This window comes from Hesperophylax consimilis, chromosome 29 (genome assembly GCF_061612785.1).
Source record: "Hesperophylax consimilis isolate HC1 chromosome 29, BYU_Hcon_1.0, whole genome shotgun sequence".
NCBI classification, from domain to species: Eukaryota; Metazoa; Arthropoda; class Insecta; order Trichoptera; family Limnephilidae; genus Hesperophylax; species Hesperophylax consimilis.
In genome coordinates this window covers 20753711-20778220 of record NC_142864.1, presented here as the reverse complement: position 1 = coordinate 20778220, position 24510 = coordinate 20753711, and the positions used below count along the sequence as shown (strand labels likewise).

Below are 24510 nucleotides of genomic sequence, written 5' to 3'. Positions count from 1 at the left end.
ATTGTGACGATGTTAAATGTGACGGGAGTTCAAGCACCTGGGGCTTACAAAACAGTCACTGAAGCCATAACCGATAGACGTGCGTTATGGGCTCAATTTTTGAGTAAGCTTATTTTTTTCTTTTTTTGTTGATATTGTTCACGATTTTTTTAAGTACCTGTATTTATTTTTTGATTTATTAAATCTATCTGGGGTTGAAAGGTCTTATACATATTTTTTTAAATTGGTATGATTACACTTCTAGGGGTTATCAATTCAATGGAGTTGTAGTGTTGTTTGACTTCCTATGGCCAGACGTTGCTTTCTATCCACGACAAGTATGGCGCCACGCGCGTGGTCACCATGACATCACAGTTTCTGAAGGTATGAAAGGCGTACAGCAAGTAAGTGCACGAGACCCGCTCCTTGTTGTAACGGGTGAGCGCCCCACCAAAGGCTCCCTGGGAACGAAATAAACCACAAATTAACAATAATATTTGTTATTTACTACATAAATATTAAGATACTTACTAATAAAAAATCACTTCACAACCGTTAAACGTTTTTTATTGTTATATAAAGAAAGGTGCTGTACAGAGTATGTTCCTTGGTTCGTGCATTGGTACATTGCACTGCTTGTCTTCAGTCTTCACACAACAATTTACAACAACATCTGTGCCCCAGTCATCAATGTACCAAAGTAGGCTCCAGTCGTAATTCCCGCCACGGTGAGAGAAATGGGTTCATACGTCCATCACCCTGGATACACTGACCCCTAGATTCCTACCAACCCTTACCATTACCCGCCTATGGACTCCTTGTATTCGGAATTCTTGTCATTTCCGCACAAACAAGATCTCAAACTGCCCGGACTATGACATCCTGACCGGATTATGTTGTTAGGCTGAAGGATACACTCATATAGTGGGATGAAGAAGATAATGAATTAAAAGTTTGGGATTCACCTGGCAATTCAGATAGTCACTAAACACGGTTAAAGAAATTTGGTAATTACCACAACAACAATGTTGTGGTAATTTATATTTGAAATAAGAAAGATTAAAAAATATGTATATACACATCTCGAAGTGGTAGATAATCTTAATATCTCCCTGGTGAAAGACCACGAGTTAGAATCAAAACGATGGATGATCATTTAATCAAATGACATTATCCGTTTTGGTGAATACCCAGGTACTTCCCCACCCCCCTCCTCACCCCACTACTTTCAGCATAACAAACCCTATTGTTATTATTAGTATACACTGATCCCGTGCCCTCTACGTTCATAGCTGAGAAAATTATCCGCTCCGCTCCGCTATAAGAAAGAATGGGGATTAGGCATAAAGGATTAAATTAAAAATTATAAAGTCTTGATTATGAAGTAGATACCTTACCTTACATCTGTAGGTGGGATCCTTGACGTGGCTGCAGACGTGTTCCGAGTCCTTGACCCCCTGAGGGATCTCAGAGTGTGCGTTGTACTTCTGTCTGCACTCCGCCGTGGGAACCTTCCTCATCGCCTTCTGCAGTACAACAATAACAGTCACTTATTTAAAAAAAAGCTGATGTCACACCAATCAAGGGCGTATATGAGAGGGGTGGGGGTTTAAGGACTTGAAACCCCACTTGGCCTCAGTATTGCACAGGAAAAAAGTTTTTTTTTACTATAATACATCTATTTTAAAACCTTAAAAAATGGATTTGACTGAGGATTGAACTTTTCCTTCTAAGTGACTGGAATTAATCACGCTAACAACCCTGCCAAATGCTGACTGACATTTATTTCGAATAATCATCCGATTTCAGAGAAATGCTTTTATGTAGGCAAAAGTATCAACAATATGTTACCATCGTCGGAGCTGTTAGATAGTTCTTGGCGTATTCCTGCGCTTCGAACCAGCCAGCATAGAAGAGGCCATCGTCGGGAATGGGGCCTCCAGTGTGGATGCAGGCGGGAAAGATCGTCTTGGAGAACGTGACCCTGTAATATCAACAATTACTTGACCCTCTCGTGTAGTGAAAAGACAAGTGGAAAAGTGGCACTTCAGACCACTTATATCTCATATTGACGGCACGGCTTTTGGCAAACAAGTTGGTGTTATGAAGGTTCCAACACAAGCAAGATAAACTACTAATGTTAAAACAATACAATACTTAGCGCCCTTTAGGTGATTTTGCACAAAAACGGCGCTATACAAATCATCAAAAAATTAAATATTACTATTACTTTGAATAATTTTTTTTTTAAACTTTTTTTTTAGACTAAAAAATTTATTACTATTACTTTGTATAATTGTTCAAAGTAATAGTAATAATAACTTTTTGATGATTTGTGTAGCGCCGTTTTTGTGCAAAATCACCTAAAGGGCGCTAAGTATAGTGATTTATTTTTTAGTTTTTATGTCGTTTTGTACCTCCTTTTTAGCCAAAATTTGCATCAACGTTTTATAATAACGGCCTTAGAAAGGAACCCTGTGATACACCATCGGGTACGTGCAGTTACAGGGCTAAAATAGGCGATATTATTTTATTATTATTATCAATTTAATTTTTTAACTCCTTTGTACACTAAAAATTTCTATTATAACTTGTATTGTACTTGTTTATACCGTTAATACTCAGTTTATTATGTTATATACTAAGCACTTATTATTGTACTCCTGAACAACTTAGGTATAACAATGTGTATATTACGGAAAACGCTTCAAGGCGTGAATAAAAAAGTAAATATATTCAGGTGAAACATGCTATGGCGTCTTAAATAATAGGAATTAGGATTTACTTATAATATATTCACGTAATTTGTGTTTGCAGCCCACGTGGTGCGGGCTATATGATGCAGCCTCATTAATAACCTGTACATGACCTGTGCATAAATACGACCCTGAAGAGTAATAGTTTTATTGTTAACGTGTTAAACATTAAATACGATCCAATACTACTTACGATCTCTCCAGCTGTATTAGCCCAATATCGTTGTACCAGATGGGCGGCTTGTGGTTCGGGTGCTTGATGTTCGTTTTCACCGGGATGTCAATGCCTGTGGACTCGGTCCATCCGCCCAGCTTCACTCTCTTCACCCATCTGTAGATAGACAAACAACGGAAGACTATTATTTCGTCATTGCGCGTCCAAAAAGACTAAAAACTAAACAGAATCGATATGGATCTATGTTGTCAACGTTAGTTGAATATATATATCGATAAAATTTGTACATCTATGGTCGCTCGCTAAACAGACATCACGGAACAAGGGTGCTGAAGGTCGAATCTTTTTTTGTAAAACAAACCCATTGGTGGTTTGTGATCGGGTTACAACTTTGTTTTACATTAGCTCGACACAGGAAACCCTGAGAAATAAAAAAATCTCTCAGAGCCTATATCATCTTTGAGGATGCTGTGTCGTGGGTGTTTTCGATGAGAGAAAGGAGTGAACATATTGTAGGAGGCAGCAGGTGTACATATAGGTAAAGAGTGAAGGTTGGCTTACCCAACATAGTCTAACAGCCACCCTCCTGTCAAGACCCAATCCTCGCTGATGAGAGCCCCAGACCCGTGCCAGCCCATTTCGGGAGCCTCCCCATATCCCAGCAGTACCTGCGTACGTAAGACGGTTATAATGTCTATCAATTAATGATCTCGCACTCGACATGATTTGCTTATTTTTTCATTTCATCTAAAACATGTCATTTAATCTGACGTTCTTTGAATCGTTAGTAGATCTTCAAACCAAATAGGACTTTGACTAAAAATATTTACTATGTGTACTGGAAGGGAGTCCGCAGTGTCCGCACAAGACTGTAGATTTGGGCGCCGGTTCCAAACCGTGTCTTCAACCGATGAAAATGCTCCTTTACGGCCGATGATGATGATAGTGGTACAAATTTATGTACAATCTGCCTCCCGCACCCAGTGCTTGGTGAATGTTGGGCACTGGGTGTGCTTTCGTCTCTGCTCGCTTCTGGCGTTGGCGGTTTTCCTGAGTAGGGCCGGCTGATCTTGATGAGGTAACGCCAGAAGGTTTGGAGCAGAAGACTTGGCGAGGTGAGGCAGATGGTGGGCAGGAGTCACTTGTTGATAATAAAACGCTTGTTTTGGTGGTAAAGATGAACTGATTTTTATTTTTTTATGTTGCTGCTTATATGCAATAAGCTTGACTCAAAGCCGACATTGGGCTGTGAGTCAAAAAGTGGTGGGGATTCTATCCGCGCCAGTAATGCGTTTATATGCCCGGCAAAATGTCGCATATTCATTTTGCCGGTGGTATAGCCGAAGGTAGACGCTTAAATTTGCTAGTTTGTAAGGATTTTGCAGGCTCGCCTGAATAACAATTACATAGTTTAATTACATAGCAGTTATAAGAATGTGTATCTTGACAACTAGATTTTCTATTTTGCCAAGATACGACAGAAAATAAGAAAAGTTTGTAAATAAAAGTGTAAAAATGATCTTGAAGCGATCAAATTTGTAAATATGGTTATGTTAGTATTTTTCTCAGGTCCCCCGTAACATAGCGCTCAGAAAGAGAAAAGATTCACTATGCTACAAGGTTCCTGGATTTTTGTACAGGCAAAAAAGGTAAAAATTATTGAACAAAAATGGTTATACAAATATGTTAAAAACATCATTTTTAATATCTCCTCAGTAGTAGCACATAGCAAATAGTGTTTATTTAACTACCGCCGAGGAGATGTACAAGTAAAATATAGACATTTGCAACATTTAATAAATTGATATTTCTTAGTAAAATGTACATAGTAAAATTTGAATATCGTTCCGCTCGCTAGAGGTAGGCGCGCGATGCGGTATCGATGCCTTTCGGAGTCAAAGTTTTCAGGCCGCCTTGGCCAATGTGGCCAAATCAACTACTTCAAAATGCTAGAGTGATGGGAAAAATATGCCAGAAATATGCTAAATTCCTTTAAAAAATGCCCAAAAAAAAGCCAACATAAATTTAACGTAGTATTTGTTGAGAAATAGAGTGATGGGAAAAATATGCAAGAAAAATGCTAAATTACTTTTAAAAAATGCCAAAAAAAGCTAACAAATTTTAATTTAGAAATAAAATCAGTGAAATAAAATATAAATGAAGACCCCAAGGCAAGAAGTTGTTAACTTACATTTTCGTAAAAATTGAGTTAGAATGCTCTCTAAACTAATTCGCATACGCTCTTTCCAATGAACACCATGCCAGAGCTTAAAAACGGCAAGAACATGCTTAAATCAATGTGATGAACATGTTAACTACGTGTTTCTGTGACATTAAGTTGATAAAATAAGGGCAAGAACTTGTTAACTACTAAGTTAGCAAGTTCTTGCCGTAATTCTGTAATTAACAACTTCTTCCCATCTACATTGGCTTAGATTTTTATGGTTAACATGTTATTCACTCACTTTGACGTTTACCTTGGTGGTTTTAAAAAGTTTTGCAGTGCGTGTTTTTTATTTAAAAATCATCGAAAATGAGTTCCAGGGGTGAAAAAATGGTGAAGATGTGTCAAAAATCGATCAGGGAATCAGGTAAGCTGTATAAAACATTATCGTTCATCTTAATTTATCCTTAAAGTAGTTTGAAAATGGGTGGATCATTTTTGTTTTGGTGTTTTTCTGTCTAAAAGTCAACAATTTTTTATTGTAATGCTTATTAATTTGTTTCAGGAAGTGTTCAAGAGTCCACTAATTTAGTACAACCTGAGAAGCATTTAGAAATACCTCAAAATAATGTAATTTTAATGGATGGTAAATGCAAAAAAAAAGTTTTACTCTGTGACTCTGAATATTCTTTTATGTTTTCTTATGTTTTGAATTCCTTCATTAATGCTTTACAATATTTCGTTTCAGAAAGTGTTCAAGACTCTTTGACTGGTGTTGAGTTTGGGATATTATTAGGAATACCTCAACATGATGTCATGTTAATGGAAGGTAAACTTAAAAATACTTTATTGTGACACTAAATTCTTTTGAACATTGAACTAAAAATGATTATTTTATTGTACTTTGTATTTTCAGAAGATAATCAGAGTAGTCTAGAGTATATCGCTACTACCACTGGTACAGGAGATATAATTTTGGAATACGTACTGTTGGACGATGAGATACTCAATATTTAAATCAAACTGGTGAGGATAAGGCTTTATAACTTGAATTGAATTTTATTTTACTGATTTGCATGTAATGAAGATTAAATTATTATTTTCAGATGCAGCAATATACTGAGGACGCTGAAAGCGAAATTGAAAACAATTTAAACGTTTCTGATATAGAAAAACAGTCATTTAGAAGGTAATTTGTCTTGCTGTACCTAGGTACATAATTTCAGATTAACTTAAAAAAAAATCATTTTTGACTGTTCGCTAACTGATATGAATGTGTGTATTATTTTCAGGCACTAAAAAGAGTAGGAAGAGGCCCAAGCTAGGGCGAGCAAGAGAAATAGCGCGGGACGCTAGGATGAGAGGTGATTCTTATGTTAATTATAAAAAAAGCCTTAAACCTGCTAAAACACCAAAACTGGAAGAAAATCTTTGTGATAGCAACTGCAGATTGAAATGTAATTCAAGATTTAATGCCGAAGTTAGGCAAAAACTCTTTTCAGAGTTTTATTCACTACATTCAGAAGCCCAATCAACTTTGTTATTGAGATCGATGAATATTAAAAATATAACCAGGATCACTTCGGCCAAACAATCCTGCAATATTACGTACTCTGTTTCAATACAAGGAATTAATGAACAAGTTTGCAAACCAGCCTTACAATCCATTTACCAAATAGGTAGAGGCAGATTAGATATTTCGAGGAGAAAAGTAGCTGCAGGAGTTTCATCACCAGCAGTAAGTCACAGAGGTCGCCACTGCACGAGGCCTAACAAAACACCAGATAACCAGCTTAAAGAAGTAAGAGAACACATCAATATGTTCCTTGCAGAAGCTTCACATTATTCCAGGAACAAAAATCCCCATAAATTGTACCTCGCATCCGATTTGTCAATCCCAAAACTGTATGAGCTCTATAATATGTTTTGTGGAGAAAAAGAGTATGCCCCTGTTTCGTTGAATCGTTACACTAGGATCTTTACAGAGGATTTCAACTTGTCGTTTGGTGTGCCTAAGACAGACACTTGTGGGACTTGCGATAGCAAAAAATCTGACCAAGTTCATGTAAATATGTATAAAGCTGCATTTGAAATGCAAAAACATGATAAGAAAAAGGCATCTGAACTTTATACACAATACAAAAAACACTATCGGAAAAAAGGTTAACTTTCAAAAAGGAATTCGCTGGATAAGAGTTAAGGAATTCGGGATTTATAAATATCGAAAATCACTCTCCGAAGAAGAGCCTTGGAAAGAAGTGGATCTTAAAAAAAAAAGTTTGAAACATTATCTTCCCCGCCAATGCTGTCATCAAAAGTGAGAGATAACAGAAAAATCGATGCGGCCAAATGGAATGTTATCCAAAAATTGTTACCATACCTGGATGAGTTTTATCGTGGATTTTTTAAAAGTCTCACAAGCAAAAATTTTAAAAAATTGACACTTGCTCTGCTACCTTTTCTTTTCAATAATAATTATTATTTAGTTACTTTATATCAAAAAAAGGTTTAATTTGTTTGATTAAATAAAACAACAAGAATTTAACATGTTCTTGCCTTTCAATTCTGTATCTTCCTCACCTATCCCTGAAGATGGCATGAACATGTTAACTACATTTTTTTGTAGAAAACATGTTTATTTTAACTTTTAGACTGCAAAACTACTTAATATTACTAAATGTAATGTAAATTTGGTTTGTTTACTACACCATGAAGGATCAGTACATTGTATATGACATTCAAATAAAAAATTATAAGGCAAAACGCAAAAGTCTAAATATCTCAGAATGCCTTCAATGTAAGTTAACAACTTCTTGCCTTGGGGTCTTCAAATATTTTCATCTTCATCTTCTTTTTCTTCTTCTTCTTCTTCTTCTTCTTCTTCATTAACAGCAGCTGATGTGGAAGGCTGAGAGACGGAGTCGTAACTTTCTTTGGTCCCAATGCAGCGTAGTACTTCGTCAGGAACAGTGTAAGAATAACAGCACTTTCCTGCTCTCTTTAGGCCAAATCTCACGTACAAAATGGAATTCGGGGTTCTCACCGCCAAAAGATTTCGGAGTTTTGTTTTGACCAGACTCATTTGGCTAAATACACGTTCAATGTCCGCATTTGAATACGGCAATGTTAAAATAGACATTGCAAACTGACATAAATCATCGAAGGGGTTATTATTAGCTGCATCTTTATATTGCATGACTTCATTCCAAAACTCTACAGTGGAAGTCAAGGATACCCATTTAATGTGAACTATGTTTCTCCATTGAGACACCAGTTTTTCAATCGATATCATTTTTGTTAGTTAAAAAATTGGTTTTTATTATTTTCATGTTTCTGTAAAAATAAGCCAAATAAATATGCTATATGCTAAAAGCATAGTTATGCTAAACATGGAGTAATTATGCCAAATTTAGCATATAATATGCTAACTTGGCAACACTGGCCTTGGCCGAAAACGGGAACAAAATGAACAGTGGCGAGGAGTGATGATTTCGCCAGTGGCGTGGGGTAGGCACATTTTATAAATGTAAAACATATTTTGATAAATTTAAATAATGTGGCCAACGACGTCCATTACACTGTGTTATTGTATTGCTATTGTTATGTTTATTCATCAATGATGAATAAACAAATCAATATTGATCCCAAATGAGATCCATGTGGTACTCCGCTCGACGCCGCAAATGTCTAAAAATAGAATGAATACACTTTTATCACTAAGTTCCTTCGAAATAGATATTTTTAAACCATTCCAACATGTAATGCTTAAATTGCATAGAACGCTAGTGATTCTTAGAAGTCTGTTTATCTATATGGCCTTTTTCCATATATTGTAAACTTGTGCTAGAATATCAGTTTGTTAACTTTTGTTTATTTTCCAGACGTAAAGGCAAAAGCGGGTGGTAATATAAAACTCACATACCGTGTCTGTAACCAATGTAAAGTTCGGTTTGGTTTTTATTTTGATGATACCGCAAAGCCTCCTGGTACTACAATCCTCTTCAAGATGACCTTATTACCCCCACGGCCAACCGCCTCACATCCAGAAAATCCAGACGCAAGTCTGCTTCTATCGACATATTATCGTGGCGAACTCAGTGAAAGACAACTGACATGAAAAACTATGTAGCACTGTGGACCCAACTACTAAGCTGTCAGGGTTCCTTCTCCGTAGGAAGACGTGGACCTGACTACATAAATATATTGTGCACGAATGTGGTCTAAAGGATTCTTTCACAGAATTTGAACAATAGGGTATTTGCACTGTTGTGTTTATGTTCTCGAATAAAATTATGCAAAAAATACGATTGTGAAGCTATTTTACTTTTATTTTTATTACAACGATTTATTTTCGTTTTGCCACCAAAACGACATGTTCCCTTTAATCCGTGAATGTTGGTGACGGTTCCATGATAAATCAACATATCGACAATTCAACACACCTTTAAAAAGTGATATAAAGTCATTAGAAATGATGAAAAAAAAAAATTTAAACCTAACCTATTTAACCCAGTTAATAAAGTTTTTGTTTCATTACTTTCCATGACTTTGTATAACTTTTTAAAGATGTGATGAATTATCATTTTGATGATTTATCCGGTCACCGTTGGTGACAGCTGTCTTACCAGCCATTACGCATTAAGTTACACCATTGATCAATAATTATGAATAAAAATATTAACATTACATATTTTAAGTACGAAAATGATAATCAGAAAAATAAACATTAACGTATTAACTTCCACACATTTATTTGTATTCATGTGAAAATACCCTGTTCATAAAATTTCAAAGTTAAAATTCAAGTTCTGTGAAAACTCCACTAAAGTTCTGTTTTTTTTTTATTTCATCACGGTTGTTTCAAAATACTTGGATGATAACAGAACTTGAATATGACTATCACAGAACTTCTTTCTCCATCATTCGAAGAAGTGAAAGATTTGTGCAATCGAGCGTGCTAGATACAAAGATATCTTGCAACAATTGGGATTGTGAGCATACCAGGTGCGGCAGTTGTCCTTCTTTGACGGGGCCATCTTTTTGGTTAGGGTCAGGAAGTGGTGAGCAGATATTCCCTCTCTTCCATCCTTTAGCGGAGCAAGGAAAAGCCTTTTCCGCCAGTGATATGCAGTCTGTAATCATTCACCAAACCATACATAAGCAAGCCCTAACTTTTGTTTTCCGATTTATGAGTAGAAATATTGTTGCACGACTAAATAGTGATATTACAATGCGAGTTGGCTGTATATTGTCAGATTTGTTTATTGACAAACCACGGAAAGGGAGACAATCATGCCACCTCCCCGATCCTCGCAACTTGGTTAGTTTCCCTTTAACTGATGGGTTGGGTTAGGATCAGTTTGGATGTCTGTGGCTTTAATAGAATAAAAGATGCACCATGAAGATTAAATATGATGTTAGGGTTGAATATGAAACAATATAATATATCTCATTACCTATATTAATAATTCATTTGAAAATTTTGTACCTGTTGATGTGATTTATACAGACTTCGAGAAAGCATTTGATAAAGTCGACCATGATATTTTATTAAAAAAATTAAGTGACATCGGATTCTCTCAGAATTTCCTCGCTTTTGTGGCTAGCTACTTACGCAATCGTCGTCAGTATGTCAGTTACGGACACCATATCTCTCACGAATACAAAACTAACTCCGGGATTCCCCAGGGATCGAATCTAGGACCCCTTCTCTTTCTCTTATTCATCAATGACATTGGCAACACTATAAACCACTCAAAATATCTCCTTTTTGCTGACGATATAAAACTTTTCAAAGCAATCAAAAGTTACATCGATTCCATTCTTCTGCAGAACGATCTTGATTCTCTTGTCAAATGGTCGGAACTGAACAACTTACCCTTCAGTATTCAGAAATGCAGTGTCGTTACATTTACAAGGTCCAAAGATACATTCCTGTTCCCCTACCACATTAATAAACATGAATTAACACGTAAAAATGAGATTCGAGACCTTGGCGTAATTTTTGAAGCAAATCTCTCTTTCAAATCCCATATATCTGATATTGTCTCCCGTGCCAACAAAATGCTTGGATTTGTTCTTCGTAATTCAAGATCATTAACCAACGTAATCGCAATCCGAAGAACGTATGAAGCACTTGTTCGCAGTATCTTGGAATATAGCTCCATTATTTGGGCCCCTTCTGAGCAAAACCATATTCTCGAAATAGAAAAAGTACAAAAGAGATTCATGCGTTACCTATATATGAGGGAATATATGTACTACCCTTTCCTGTATCCATCCTTATTCTTAGCAGGAACGCTCGATCTTAATACATTAGAAGCCCGTCGAAAAATATTTTTAGGAAAACATTTTTTTAAGATAATCTCTGGAACTATACATAATCCACCTATTTTGAAAGAGATTAACTTATATGTCCCAGACAAGTATACTCGTGGAAGGTCCCATACCCTTTTTTATGATCCAAAAGCGAGGACTTCTGCCTATCAGAACGCCCCAGTCAACAGAGCGACTGAACTGCTCAACGAGTCTGCATTGACCATCGACATTTTTAACGTAACCTACAGGCAGTTTAACAATTATCTTTTGACGTATGTCACAAAGTAGTGAAACTGACCTTTTTATGTGTTTTGCTATATTTTTGTCTAATTTGTAATCTTCTCCATAATGTATTGGTGAATAACCGTTTTACGGAGAACATGAAAAAATAAATAAATAAATATCAGAGCCACTTTTTAAGTCGCAGTCTTCTAGGACTGTCTACATTTGCCAACTATACATCAAGACAATTCTCATCCAAATCTGGAAAATAGTTTGGTAAACTCTACACAAAAAGATGCACATACACGCATATAAAATGCAATATTTCTGTAACCAAAACTACCTTTTCACAGAGACAATACCCATACATAGCACCCCTTGTATATGCAATGCACTGAATAAAGAAAATTGAAATCTTTGTTACAGATTTCTGAAAATTCTTCTCCTTGCAAATAAGTCTAGATATTAGCGGACATAACCAAACAGGTTTTAAGAGGTACTAATTAATAACAGATAACAGGTAGAAAGGGGCCATTACGTACAGTCCCAGGCTTTGTATCCAGAGAGCGGAATGTGAACTGCAGTGGACGGCAGGGGTAGACAACTGGTGAGCTTGCAACACACTATTGCTTTTTTTCCGGACATCGAACATAACTGAAAAAAATCAAAAATTTAGCAAACATAACTGTCGGATTAAAACGATAAATCAAGAGAGAGGTGGATTGAGACGGGAGAAGTAGGTCAGTGGAGAGCGTGACATTTGCAAATGAGTCCCAATCCTACCCTGGGAAGAAACGTATTTTTAACGTAATTTAGCATACATAACTGTCGGATTAAAACGAAAAATCGAGAGAGAGATATAGATTGAGACGGGAGAAGAAGGTCAGTGGAGAGCGTGACATTTGTGAATGATTCCCAATCCTACTCTGAGAAGAAACGTAATTTAGCATACATAACTGTTGGATTAAAACGATAAATCGAGAGAGAGGTAGATTGAGACGGGAGAAGAAGGTCAGTGAAGAGCGTGACATTTGTGAATGAGTCCCAAGCCTACCCTGGGAAGAAACGTATGTATTTTAAACGTAATTTAGCATACATAACTGTCGGATTACAACGATTAATCGAGAGAGAGGTGGATTGAGACGGGAGAAGAAGGTCAGTGGAGAGCGTGACATTTGTGAATGATTCCCAATCTTACTCTGAGAAGAAACGTATTTTAAACGTAATTTAGCATACATAACTGTCGGATTGAAACGATTAACCGAGAGAGAGGTGGATTGAGACGAGAGAAGAAGGTCAGTGGAGAGCGTGACATTTGCAAATGAGTCCCAATCCTACCCTGGGAAGAAACGTATTTTTAACGTAATTTAGCATCCATAACTGTCGGATTAAAACGATTAATCGAGAGAGAGGTGGATTGAGACGAGAGAAGAAGGTCAGTAGAGAGCGTGACATTTGCAAATGAGTCCCAATCCTACCCTGGGAAGAAACGTATTTTTAACGTAATTTAGCATACATAACTGTCGGATTAAAACGATTAATCGAGAGAGAGGTGGATTGAGACGAGAGAAGAAGGTCAGTGGAGAGCGTGACATTTGCAAATGAGTCCCAATCCTACCCTGGGAAGAAACGTATTTTTAACGTAATTTAGCATACATAACTGTCGGATTAAAACGAAAAATCGAGAGAGAGGTAGATTGAGAAAGGAGAAGAAGGTCAGTGGAGAGCGTGACATTTGTAAATGAGTCCCAATCCAACTCTGAGTAGAAACGTATTTAAAACGTAATTTAGCATACATAACTGTAAGATTGAAACGATTAATCGAGAGAGAGGTGGATTGAGACGAGAGAAGAAGGTCAGTGGAGAGCGTGACATTTGCAAATGAGTCCCAATCCTACCCTGGGAAGAAACGTATTTTAACGTAATTTAGCATACATAACTGTCGGATTAAAACGATAAATCGAGAGAGAGGTAGATTGAGACGGGAGAAGAAGGTCAGTGGAGAGCGTGACATTTGTGAATGATTCCCAATCCTACTCTGAGAAGAAACGTATTTTAAACGTAATTTAGCATACATAACTGTCGGATTAAAACGATAAATCGAGAGAGAGGTGGATTGAGACGGGAGAAGAAGGTCAGTGGAGAGCGTGACATTTGTGAATGAGTCCCAATCCTACCCTGGGAAGAAACGTATTTTTAACGTAATTTAGCATACATAACTGTCGGATTAAAACGATAAATCGAGAGAGAGGTAGATTGAGACGGGAGAAGAAGGTCAGTGGAGAGCGTGACATTTGTGAATGAGTCCCAATCCTACCCTGGGAAGAAACGTATGTATTTTAAACGTAATTTAGCATACATAACTGTCGGATTAAAACGATAAATCGAGAGAGAGGTAGATTGAGACGGGAGAAGAAGGTCAGTGGAGAGCGTGACATTTGTGAATGATTCCCAATCCTACTCTAAGAAGAAACGTATTTTAAACGTAATTGAGCATACAAAACTGTCGGATTAAAACGATAAATCGAGAGAGAGGTAGATTGAGACGGGAGAAGAAGGTCAGTGGAGAGCGTGACATTTGTGAATGAGTCCCAATCCTACCCTGGGAAGAAACATATGTATTTTAAACGTAATTTAGCATACATAACTGTCGGATTAAAACGATAAATCGAGAGAGAGGTAGATTGAGACGGGAGAAGAAGGTCAGTGGAGAGCGTGACATTTGTGAATGATTCCCAATCCTACTCTAAGAAGAAACGTATTTTAAACGTAATTGAGCATACAAAACTGTCGGATTAAAACGATAAATCGAGAGAGAGGTAGATTGAGACGGGAGAAGAAGGTCAGTGGAGAGCGTGACATTTGTGAATGAGTCCCAATCCTACCCTGGGAAGAAACGTATGTATTTTAAACGTAATTTAGCATACATACCTGTCGGATTAAAACGATAAATCGAGAGAGAGGTAGAATGAGACGGGAGAAGAAGGTCAGTGGAGAGCGTGACATTTGTGAATGAGTCCCAATCCTACCCTGGGAAGAAACGTATGTATTTTAAACGTAATTTAGCATTTTTTTTTTATATTTACTCCACACAGGAGGCCCTGAAGAAAATAATTTCTCTCGGGGCCTATGTCATCTTTGGGGATGCTGTGTGGAGGGTCTTTTTTTGGAGAGGAAGGAGTGAACATGGGTCTTGAAGAGTCCCATGTTGTAGGAGGGAGGAAACACAGAGGCCGGCAGTTCGTTCCACAGCCGAGCTGTTGAACTTAAGAACGAATCGTAGAAGCGACCCGTTCTCATGTGACAAGTGTCAACTGTGTACAAATGTTGGGCGCGCGTTTGGCGTGTATCCCGACTACGCACCGGTGCCGAAGGGATCAATGACGCTAGTTCCTCAGAGCATCTTCCATTGTAATACCGATAGAACAAGGACAGCATACCTACCTGACGCCTGTGCTCTAAAGATTGCAGTCCGTTTGTTAAGATTGGGGAATCTATCAAACGGACCGCCCGTTTCTGCACAGAGTCAAGGGTTTTTTTCAGGTATTTTGGGGCTCCAGACCAGAGATGGCTGCCAAATTCGACAGTAGGGCGCACTTGCGATTTGTACAGGGTGAGCAGTTGTGTACTATTAAAGTATCTGCGGGCCCTGTACAGTACGCCCAGCTTCTGAGAGGCCAACTTTACTCTGGCTTAGCATACATAACTGTCGGATTAAAACGATAAATCGAGAGAGAGGTAGATTGAGACGGGAGAAGAAGGTCAGTGGAGAGCGTGACATTTGTGAATGATTCCCAATCCTACTCTGAGAAGAAACGTATTTTAAACGTAATTTAGCATACATAACTGTCGGATTAAAACGATAAATCGAGAGAGAGGTAGATTGAGACGGGAGAAGAAGGTCAGTGGAGAGCGTGACATTTGTGAATGATTCCCAATCCTACTCTGAGAAGAAACGTATTTTAAACGTAATTTAGCATACATAACTGTCGGATTAAAACGATAAATCGAGAGAGAGGTGGATTGAGACGGGAGAAGAAGGTCAGTGGAGAGCGTGACATTTGTAAATGAGTCCCAATCCTACCCTGGGAAGAAACGTATTTTAAACGTAATTTTCCATACATAACTGTCGGATTAAAACGATAAATTGAGAGAGAGGTGGATTGAGACGGGAGAAGAAGGTCAGTGGAGAGCGTGACATTTGTGAATGAGTCCCAATCCTACTCTGGGAAGAAACGTATGTTTTTTAAACGTAATTTAGCATACATAACTGTCGGATTAAAACGATAAATCGAGAGAGAGGTGGATTGAGACGGGAGAAGAAGGTCAGTGAAGAGCGTGACATTTGTAAATGAGTCCCAATCCTACTCTGGAAAGAAACGTATTTTCCCGCAGGCAGCCTATTTCGATTTGAGCTAAATCTTCCATAAGGCAACTAAAGTTTATTTTTACCTGCGGAAGTATTCCATACTGGGCTGTTTGTATTGCGCTTTTACAGTCGGGATAAGAAACGCAGACTCCGGGCTCCCCAGTCAGACTCAATGTGCAGTCATCTCCTGGAAAAGTCATTATTTATTTATTTACGGTACAAGTACCTTTAAATGCAGAATAAAACATTTTCGTACAAAAAAAAGGATTACAAAACAATTATTCAGTGAAAAAATAATAACGTATTTTTTTTAATGCTAAGGTTCTTATCTATTAAATGTGGTCGACATAACCATCTTAGATCTTACGACGTACGTCTTGATACTTCAAGATGAATACACTTAAAATTAGAAGGCAACTGACTGACATAATATATTTACACAAAAAAATTCACGACCATCTTGATACTGCATTATGTCTTAGCAATATTATAATAAATGCTCCCAATTCCAATTGTTTAAGACGCTACAGCATGTTTCACCTGAATTCATTCAAAAATAATATCGCATATTTTAGCCCTCTGACCAAACGGTGTCGACTTTATAATAAGATAGAATGTGCTGAGGTAGACATTTTCGTCGGTAAACGGATTCAGAAAAAATGCTCTGCTGTTGCTAAAAAATATTTTGCGCAAATTATATAATTTATAACTTGTGTCTCCATTTGTGTCTCCTGTGTCTCCATTTGTGTCTCCTGTATCTCTATTTTTGTAACCTGTATCTTGCCTCTCTTTGTACTATTTGTCATTTGAAGAGCTTTGACATAATTTTGTAATTTTATTATTTTGTTTTTGAAGCTTTATTTAGGTATATGCAAATTAATCAAACGGACTTTCTTTTATCTTGTGCCTACCATATTTAATAAGATTCCAATAGACATAAAAATTCAATCAAATTGCACCCCCGAATTAAAAAATTAAATTAAAAAATGGTTAATAGATCAAGCTTTTTTATACTGATATTGTTTATAGTCTTATGCATATATATATATATACATATGAATATGAGTAATTTGCCTGTGTTACAACTGACTGTCTTTGTATTTTATTATTTTGTATTGTAGTAAGTTAAAAGTTATTCTATTGTTTCTTTTTTATATATGGCTCTGTTTTTGTGATTATTTAAGTTCTTATTTAAATTCTTCTGTATCTATTTTAAATATTGTGATTTCTCGCTTTTTGTATGCTTTGATAATATATTATGTTAAACTGACCTGCTGACAAACTGCTTCAGCAGTTTAGCGGGTATAAATAATAAAATAAATAAATAAAAAAATAAAAAAAATAATAATAAAAAAAATAAAAAGTATCATAAATATCTGAGTAGATTTTTGTCATTGTACCTATTGTACCTATTTGGAATTGGAACTGGATTGCTGTCACGCAAGTGAGATCGTCCGTAAAGACCCAATATAAATAAATATTATTATAACTAAATTTTCAACAAATATTTAAAATCAAGCTATTTATTTATTTATTTATTTATTAAACGCCATAAAAGGCTTTTACAGTAATGTGAAACATTAGATTATAAGTACACAGTTCAGGGCTGTCAGAGACTTGACAATTAAAAATAACATTTTTATTTAAAATAATACATCCGTTAGCCAACACTATAAGACATTTGAAGCAAGCAGTATAAAAAAATATATAGGAAACAAAGTGTTAACTAATAACTATTTTCTAAAATTTGTGAAAATTTTGTGAGTTCTTTCGTTGCTATTAAAAATACCTGCTATTTCTGCATATTGGTTACCTAATATGTGTAAGGGAGTTTATAAAAAATGGTATTGACGTTATTGTTGCGGTGAATTGCGGTGTTTTAGTTCATGTGGCTCTCTTAGGAACATGAATTCAATTGTAATAGTGCAGGGCTGTCAAGTGAATTAATGATTTTAAAAAGAAAAATGACATACGATACTAATCTTCAGGCGGACAGCTTTATTAATTTTTCATTAGATACATATAATTTATATTTTCAATAGGAGTATTAAGTTTATAATTTTGTGTTGAATTTTTTCAATAGAATCTGAGTGAACCTTATAGTGCAGTGACCAAATATCTGAGATATACTCTATTCGGATCCGGACTAAAGAAGTATACAAAAAAATAAGGTAGATGTCATGTATTACAAAAGTCTTTCGCAATTCTTATTTTGAAACCAAGCTCATTGCTTTGTTCGTAATAATATTTATAATTGACAAAAAAATATACTATCAAAAACTTTGTAAGTATACTTCCATTCAAGTTAATTATATAATAAGGCATGTAAGCCTAATATATTTTCTAGATTTCAATCTTTTTTTAATATGTTCGTTTGCTGCGCCCTCCACAAAAGCCATCGGATTCGGTGTCGAAGGACCAATGACTCTTGTCCTCGGGAGAACTGGCGACGCAAGTAACCCATCAAGATTTTTATTTTATTTTTTACTAGCTGAAGTCCCCGGCGCTGCCAGGGCTTTATGTAAACTTTTTCGAAATTCCATATACACAGTAACGTTCCTCTTGTTTTTTTTACCAAAATATATCTTTTTAACTATTTAAGACAATATTAGCGATTTTTAAACGAAAATCTGAAACAGAAAAATCAGAAAAGGATACGGTCACATCTAGGACTCGATCCCAGGACCCTTGCCTTGCCTGGGCACCTAGATGTGACCGTATCCTTTTCTGATTTTTCTGTTTCAGATTTTCGTTTAAAAATCGCTAATATTGTCTTCAATAATTAAATATTACAATTTGAGGTATTACTCAATAAAGTTATTTCATAAATTCAATATATCTTTTATTAACAAATTCAGTTATATAATATTTGCACAAGCTCAGAAGTGTATTCATAATCATTCTTTAAAATATTTATATATTTAAGTACCTGTTATTATGAAATTTCTTTAAATTAAAAACTCAACCTTGATTTACGCATTGAAGTGAATATCCCAATGGCAATTTCAGATTATAATAGGTATCTAAAATTTCAGTCCGTTCGGCGCCAAAAGCCCGAGTAAACGGCTTTCCAAGTTTGTCCCCAAGTCTTGCGTTTACGCCTGTAAGAATGATGATTTTGTAAGAAGGTTGATTTTTCCAAAAATACTACTTTATGCAGATTTTATCATTTATTCTACTTCAGACCATCAAGTAAATTTAGTAAATATCCAAAAAGTTTGTCCGTTTGGCGCCATAGAGTCTGCGAAACGGCTTTGAAGCAGTTCGAAGTCTTGCATTTATGCTCATAAGAATTTTGATTTTTCGGCAAATGTTACTTTACGCAGATTTTGTCATTTATTTCAATTCTTAATACGGATCCAAAATTTTAGCCCGTTCGGCGCCATATAGAGCCTGAGAAAAATTCTAACCTGATGCCGAATGTAATGCCAACGTTGGCCGGTTAAATGCCAACGTTGGCCGGTTAAATGCCAACGTTGGCCGGTTAAATGCCAACGTTGGCCGGTTAAATGCCAACGTTAGCCGGTTAAATGCCAACGTTGGCCGGTTAAATGCCAACGTTGGCCGGTTAAATGCCAACGTTGGCCGGTTAAAAACTGTCATGTTGCTGAGGCGGCAAGAAAATGGGACATTTTAAATCGTTACATAAAATTTATTCGTCAGCGTAAAATTAAACTAAGTATAACTTCAGTATCGTAATTCTTTTCTAGAATAAAAAAACAATGAAATGACCCTATTCTGCGTTGGCCATCTTATCTATTCTCAACCGTCTGGAGCCAGTGAGACTATGGCATCCTCAATTGGGGTATGTTGTGAGGCTGAAGTTAGTGGGGAGGGGTGGATACGGGGAAGAGGAAGGTGGGGGAGTACCTGGCTATTCAGATCTGGTCAATAAACACGGCTTACACCGCGGGGCCACAGGAACGTGCCGCAAGTATTTTATATGTTTATTTATTAAACGCCCTAGTGGGCTTTTCTTTTGTTTTGAAGGTCAAGTGCGCAAAATTCCATCATCATAGACACTATTTTTTATATATATTTATTTATTTATTTGTTAAGACATACACAGTACAGTTAGATACAATTAGATATTTTTAGTTATTACATAGTTGTAGTACCTATTACGTATGTCCATAAAATATCATTACGTAATTTCGCCTGAGATTGTTATAAAAGGAAGGAAGTGTGTGGATAATAATAAAAATAATAAATAATAAATAATAAATTAATTGAAAACAAGAATTATAATAAGCTCACGAATTGTAATTGACTGTTAATAAATAGTAGTTTTGAAAAATGATGTGAAAATATTTTTGAAATATGTCATGCTAAGAAATTTGATAAGTTTTGTATGTTAGAAAGGAATCATGAAAGATGTCTAAATGTAGTAATTTTTCGTAATGGGTGTATGTTGTGATTGCGCGAGTAATTACTGAATTGTTTGCTGCATTGGTATTGTTGGCTTCAATATGAAATAGTGTAGTGTGCCTGGTACGCCTCGTTGGAACATTTAAACCAATGACGGATAGCAATTCGGGACTTATCGATTTTATTATTTAGCAGATTATGTAGAAACAACAGGTCTGACAATGTGCGTCTTTTTTGTAAAGTTAACATATTATTTGTAGTATTGTTGTATTTCTTGAGTAAATGTTTCGAAATTTTATTCTGTATACTTTCTACTAAATCTATGTATACCTTATTATATAAATATAAATAGATAGATACCTATTATATACCTATTATAAAAATAGATAGATAGACTAGCTTAATTCCCCGGCGTTGCCCGGACTTTAACCAGAGTTTTTTTTCTAAATCTGATGTAGACAGTAATTTCCGTCTTACTTTGAAAGCCAAGTGGTATAACAATCAGATCTGTGACGCCCGTACAGACACTCTTCTTTACATAGACAGATAGATTATGAGAATAATCAGGTATACACAAACACAGTTAGGACGGGTTGTTTCGGAAAATTTGAACAATTCGTCAAATTTCAACGTTCATTTTCGGGTTCTGTGAAAGATTTATTCAAGTTCTGTTTTTATATCATTGTAGGTTAGTTGCTTGACAAAACTGAAATAAAAACAGAACTTTAAAAAGTCTTTCACAGAACTTGAAAATGAACGTTGAAATTTGATGAATTGTTCAGATTCTCCGAAACAACCCGTCCTTAGAAAGAAAACAGAAGAAGAGAACACGAGGAAATAAAGAAATTTTAAATTTAGAAATAACAAAAGTGTAAAATAGTGGTAGAATTAGATGCGAACTAATGTCCGGAAAGCAATAACGATAGTACCTACCTACTTAACCGATCAATTCTCCACGCCAAAAGGCACGCCATGCGTCATGCGCCATGCGTCATGCGCCATGCGTCATGCGCCATGCGTCATGCGTAACGTGACCAGACATCCCGAAGAAAAGTCCCGAACTCTCCACTTCAAATATTTTAAAACATTTACTATTAGATACCGTCATAGAAAAATGAAATTGTTTAATATGTACAGTAATGTATTTTTTTGTTATTTGTTTTTGGGGTGTTATGCCGTATTGCGCTAACTCCTTCTTTAGCCAACGTTTCGGACAGCATTGCAGTGTCCATCATCAGGGCAGATGTGTTATTTGTTATAATAACACGGCATAACACCCCAAAAACGAAAAACAAAAATACTTTTGGCCGTGAAAATCTTAAATCATATTAGTAATGTATTTACTTAGGTAATCATCGTATTGTCATATTGTAATGTAGTTATAATTAGTATGTAATTTAGGTGACCATTCTAGTTCTGGAATTAAATATTTTTAAAGACGATTTCCACTGAACTGGAAAAAAATAAAGCAATTCGACAAATAAATAAATCTAAAAAAAAACAAAACAAAGTTTTTTACTATGATGCTTCCATTTTAAAGTGAGGATTGAACTGTAGTCGATATAATATATTAACTGCTGTAACGTCACCCGATTTCATGGAAATGATTAATTACGTATACATCCGCAAGCCGAACAGCCGAACTGCCGAACAGCCGAACTGCCGAACAGCCGAACTGAACATTAACTTATGGGAAAGAAACGAAGCAACCGCAAATGGGACGAAACGCCGCTTGCAGTTGATTCGTTCCTTTCCCGTAATTCGTGGTACAAATGTATACTTACCACTTCATGTTTCATTTCGATTTATTAATTTTATCAGCGCGTCCGCGTCTGTGTACGTGATTCCAACCAACAATTGATATAATGTCCATCTGCTGAGTTTCGGCTCCATCGGATGCCGAGAAGTGGGTTAATTTCCGCTTCTAAGGACGGGTTGTATCGGAGAATTTGAACAATTCATCAAATTTCAACGTTCATTTTCAAGTACTGTGAAAGATTTTTTCAAGTTCTGTTTTTATTTCAGTTTTGTCAAGCAACTAGCCTACAATGATATAAAAACAGAACTTGAATAAGTCTTTCACAGAACCCGAAAATGAACGTTGAAATTTGATGAATTGTTCAAATTCTCCGAAACAACCCGTCCTAAGATTTGCATTCATTCATTACCGAAAACAAAAGTTAAATTCAAATAGTATTTAAAAAGTGACGGAGTCGGGTAGTAACTACAGAATGGAATACTTATCTCTACAAAAGTTCAAAAGAGGAACAGACGAACTAATAACTAAAATATTGACGAATTCGGGTAGTATAACTACAGAATGAAATACTTATCTCTACAAAAGTTCAAAAGACGAACCGCCGAACTAATAATTAAAATATTGACGAAGTCGGGTAGTATAACTACAGAATGAAATACTTATCTCTACAAAAGTTCAAAAGAGGAACCGCCGAACTAATAACTAAAATATTGACGAAGTTGGGTAGTAATTACAGAACGGAATACTTATCTCTGCAGACGTTCAAAAGAGGAACCGCCGAACTAATAACTAAAATATTGACGAAGTTGGGTAGTAATTACAGAACGGAATACTTATCTCTGCAGACGTTCAAAAGAGGAACCGACGAACTAATAACTAAAAGATTTTAATATAAATTTGACCATACATACCTTCCTTATCTTGTCCCAATACACAGGAGACAGCCACAACAACAAACACCAAACTATAAAACGCATTCATTTTCGTTGTAAAACTAAACTTATTGGCTCCTGCGCAATACAATAAGTGTAGCAAAACTGCATGAATAAGTTGTTTTTTATTTACATCAGAGCACTCTTTACATTCAATATGTTTACATAATATCACTATCACACGACCTCTCTGATGAACTCGCGTTTTGAGTTGTTTTGTTTTTTCCTATGTTGACACGTACGTCGTACAGTCGCACAGTCAACATCTACATACAGTCTCTCCAGCAGACTGGAGGATGTTAAAATATACCAATAATTGTTTTGATTTTTGAATGTAATGGCTTTACAAACTGGCAATTCCGGTTTTTCACTATGACGAAGTCGAACAAAGCAGAAGCCAGGGTGGAATGAGGAATTTTAATATGAAATTCACAAATTTAGATGAGCCGGCGCACAGTGGGCTGAAAATCGCGTTTTATATACATAGAGACTTGAATTTTCAAAGGCATTTTTTTTGGCTAGAAATGGATTCTGCTGATCATTACTATGCTGTAAAATTTCGTATGAAGCAATTGCGTGTACAAATGAAGGAGTTATAATTTTTTTAAGAAAAATTTGTATGGCACTGACATTAAAAATGAGGCTATCTCTGGAATCATAAGGTTGGCCATTATTTCCTTACACACAGATATACTACTATTTATTTTGTATTTTTTTGACATACTTCGTATTGTGACGCAACTTTTTTTTTTTTTTTTAAATCGTCAAAGTTGAAAAAAAAACTTTTTTATGTTGATGATTCATTTTAATCCACAGTGTCCACTGTGCGGCGTGACCCGCCCAAGATTCGCGAGAAATCTGAGAAAAAAATCAAAGCCTTTGTCCAATACTGGACGCCAAAACGCTCTTCAAAAAGATTTAAATCGCTTTTTTCGATTTTTGTAAAATAAATGAAAGGTTAAATGAATTTCAACTTCTAAAAAGGGATGCAATGCAAAGTGTTGTGTGAGTGTAGCGCTAAGGTAATTTTCATCAAATGACGACACATAGTTTTCAATGTCTCCGAATTACGTCACAGCTAACCCGGAGCTCAAAATCGATTGGTAAAAAAATAATGTATAAGGGGCATAAAAGGCGAAAGGTTTTTTTTAATTTAACACAAATCAAATTTTTATGTTTTTATCAAGTTTTTCTTAGTATGACAGCTGTTTCGACATTCAAGGACATTTTATGACACATTGAAAGACCTTTTTATATGATTTTATATACCCTATCCATAAAATAAAGCATAACATTAGGAGTGCTTTCCATACAAATTTGAATGGAAACAAATGTTCCATTTAGCTTAATAGCACAACGCTCCGTCTCGTTTACACTCGCCTGACATCGTAGATCTTCATCCCACAGCCCATTTGGATTTCGTGAATACAGTTTTGTATTGGAAATTTAAGCCTCGATTAAGCCAGTA

At 36.0% G+C, this 24510-nt stretch overlaps 1 protein-coding gene and 1 long non-coding RNA gene across 2 annotated transcripts; one reads left to right on the top strand and one right to left on the bottom strand.

Annotated features, from left to right (window-relative positions):
* On the bottom strand, nt 1-23337 carry LOC149409976 (granzyme M-like). The gene is made up of 9 exons (XM_089649169.1): nt 23022-23337; nt 16067-16170; nt 12157-12268; nt 10076-10206; nt 3472-3578; nt 2929-3066; nt 1831-1963; nt 1377-1505; nt 1-440 (listed from the first exon to the last, which is right to left on the bottom strand). The coding sequence occupies exons 1-9, from the start codon at nt 23089-23091 to the stop codon at nt 285-287; spliced, it is 1080 nt and encodes a 359-aa protein (XP_089505295.1). The 5' UTR covers nt 23092-23337; the 3' UTR covers nt 1-284.
* Nucleotides 3602-6159, top strand: LOC149409977 (uncharacterized). Its single transcript, XR_016305087.1, has 3 exons — nt 3602-5720; nt 5823-5903; nt 5991-6159. It is a non-coding gene; the product is annotated as an uncharacterized LOC149409977 (long non-coding RNA).
* Nucleotides 23338-24510: the final 1173 nt, after the last annotated feature.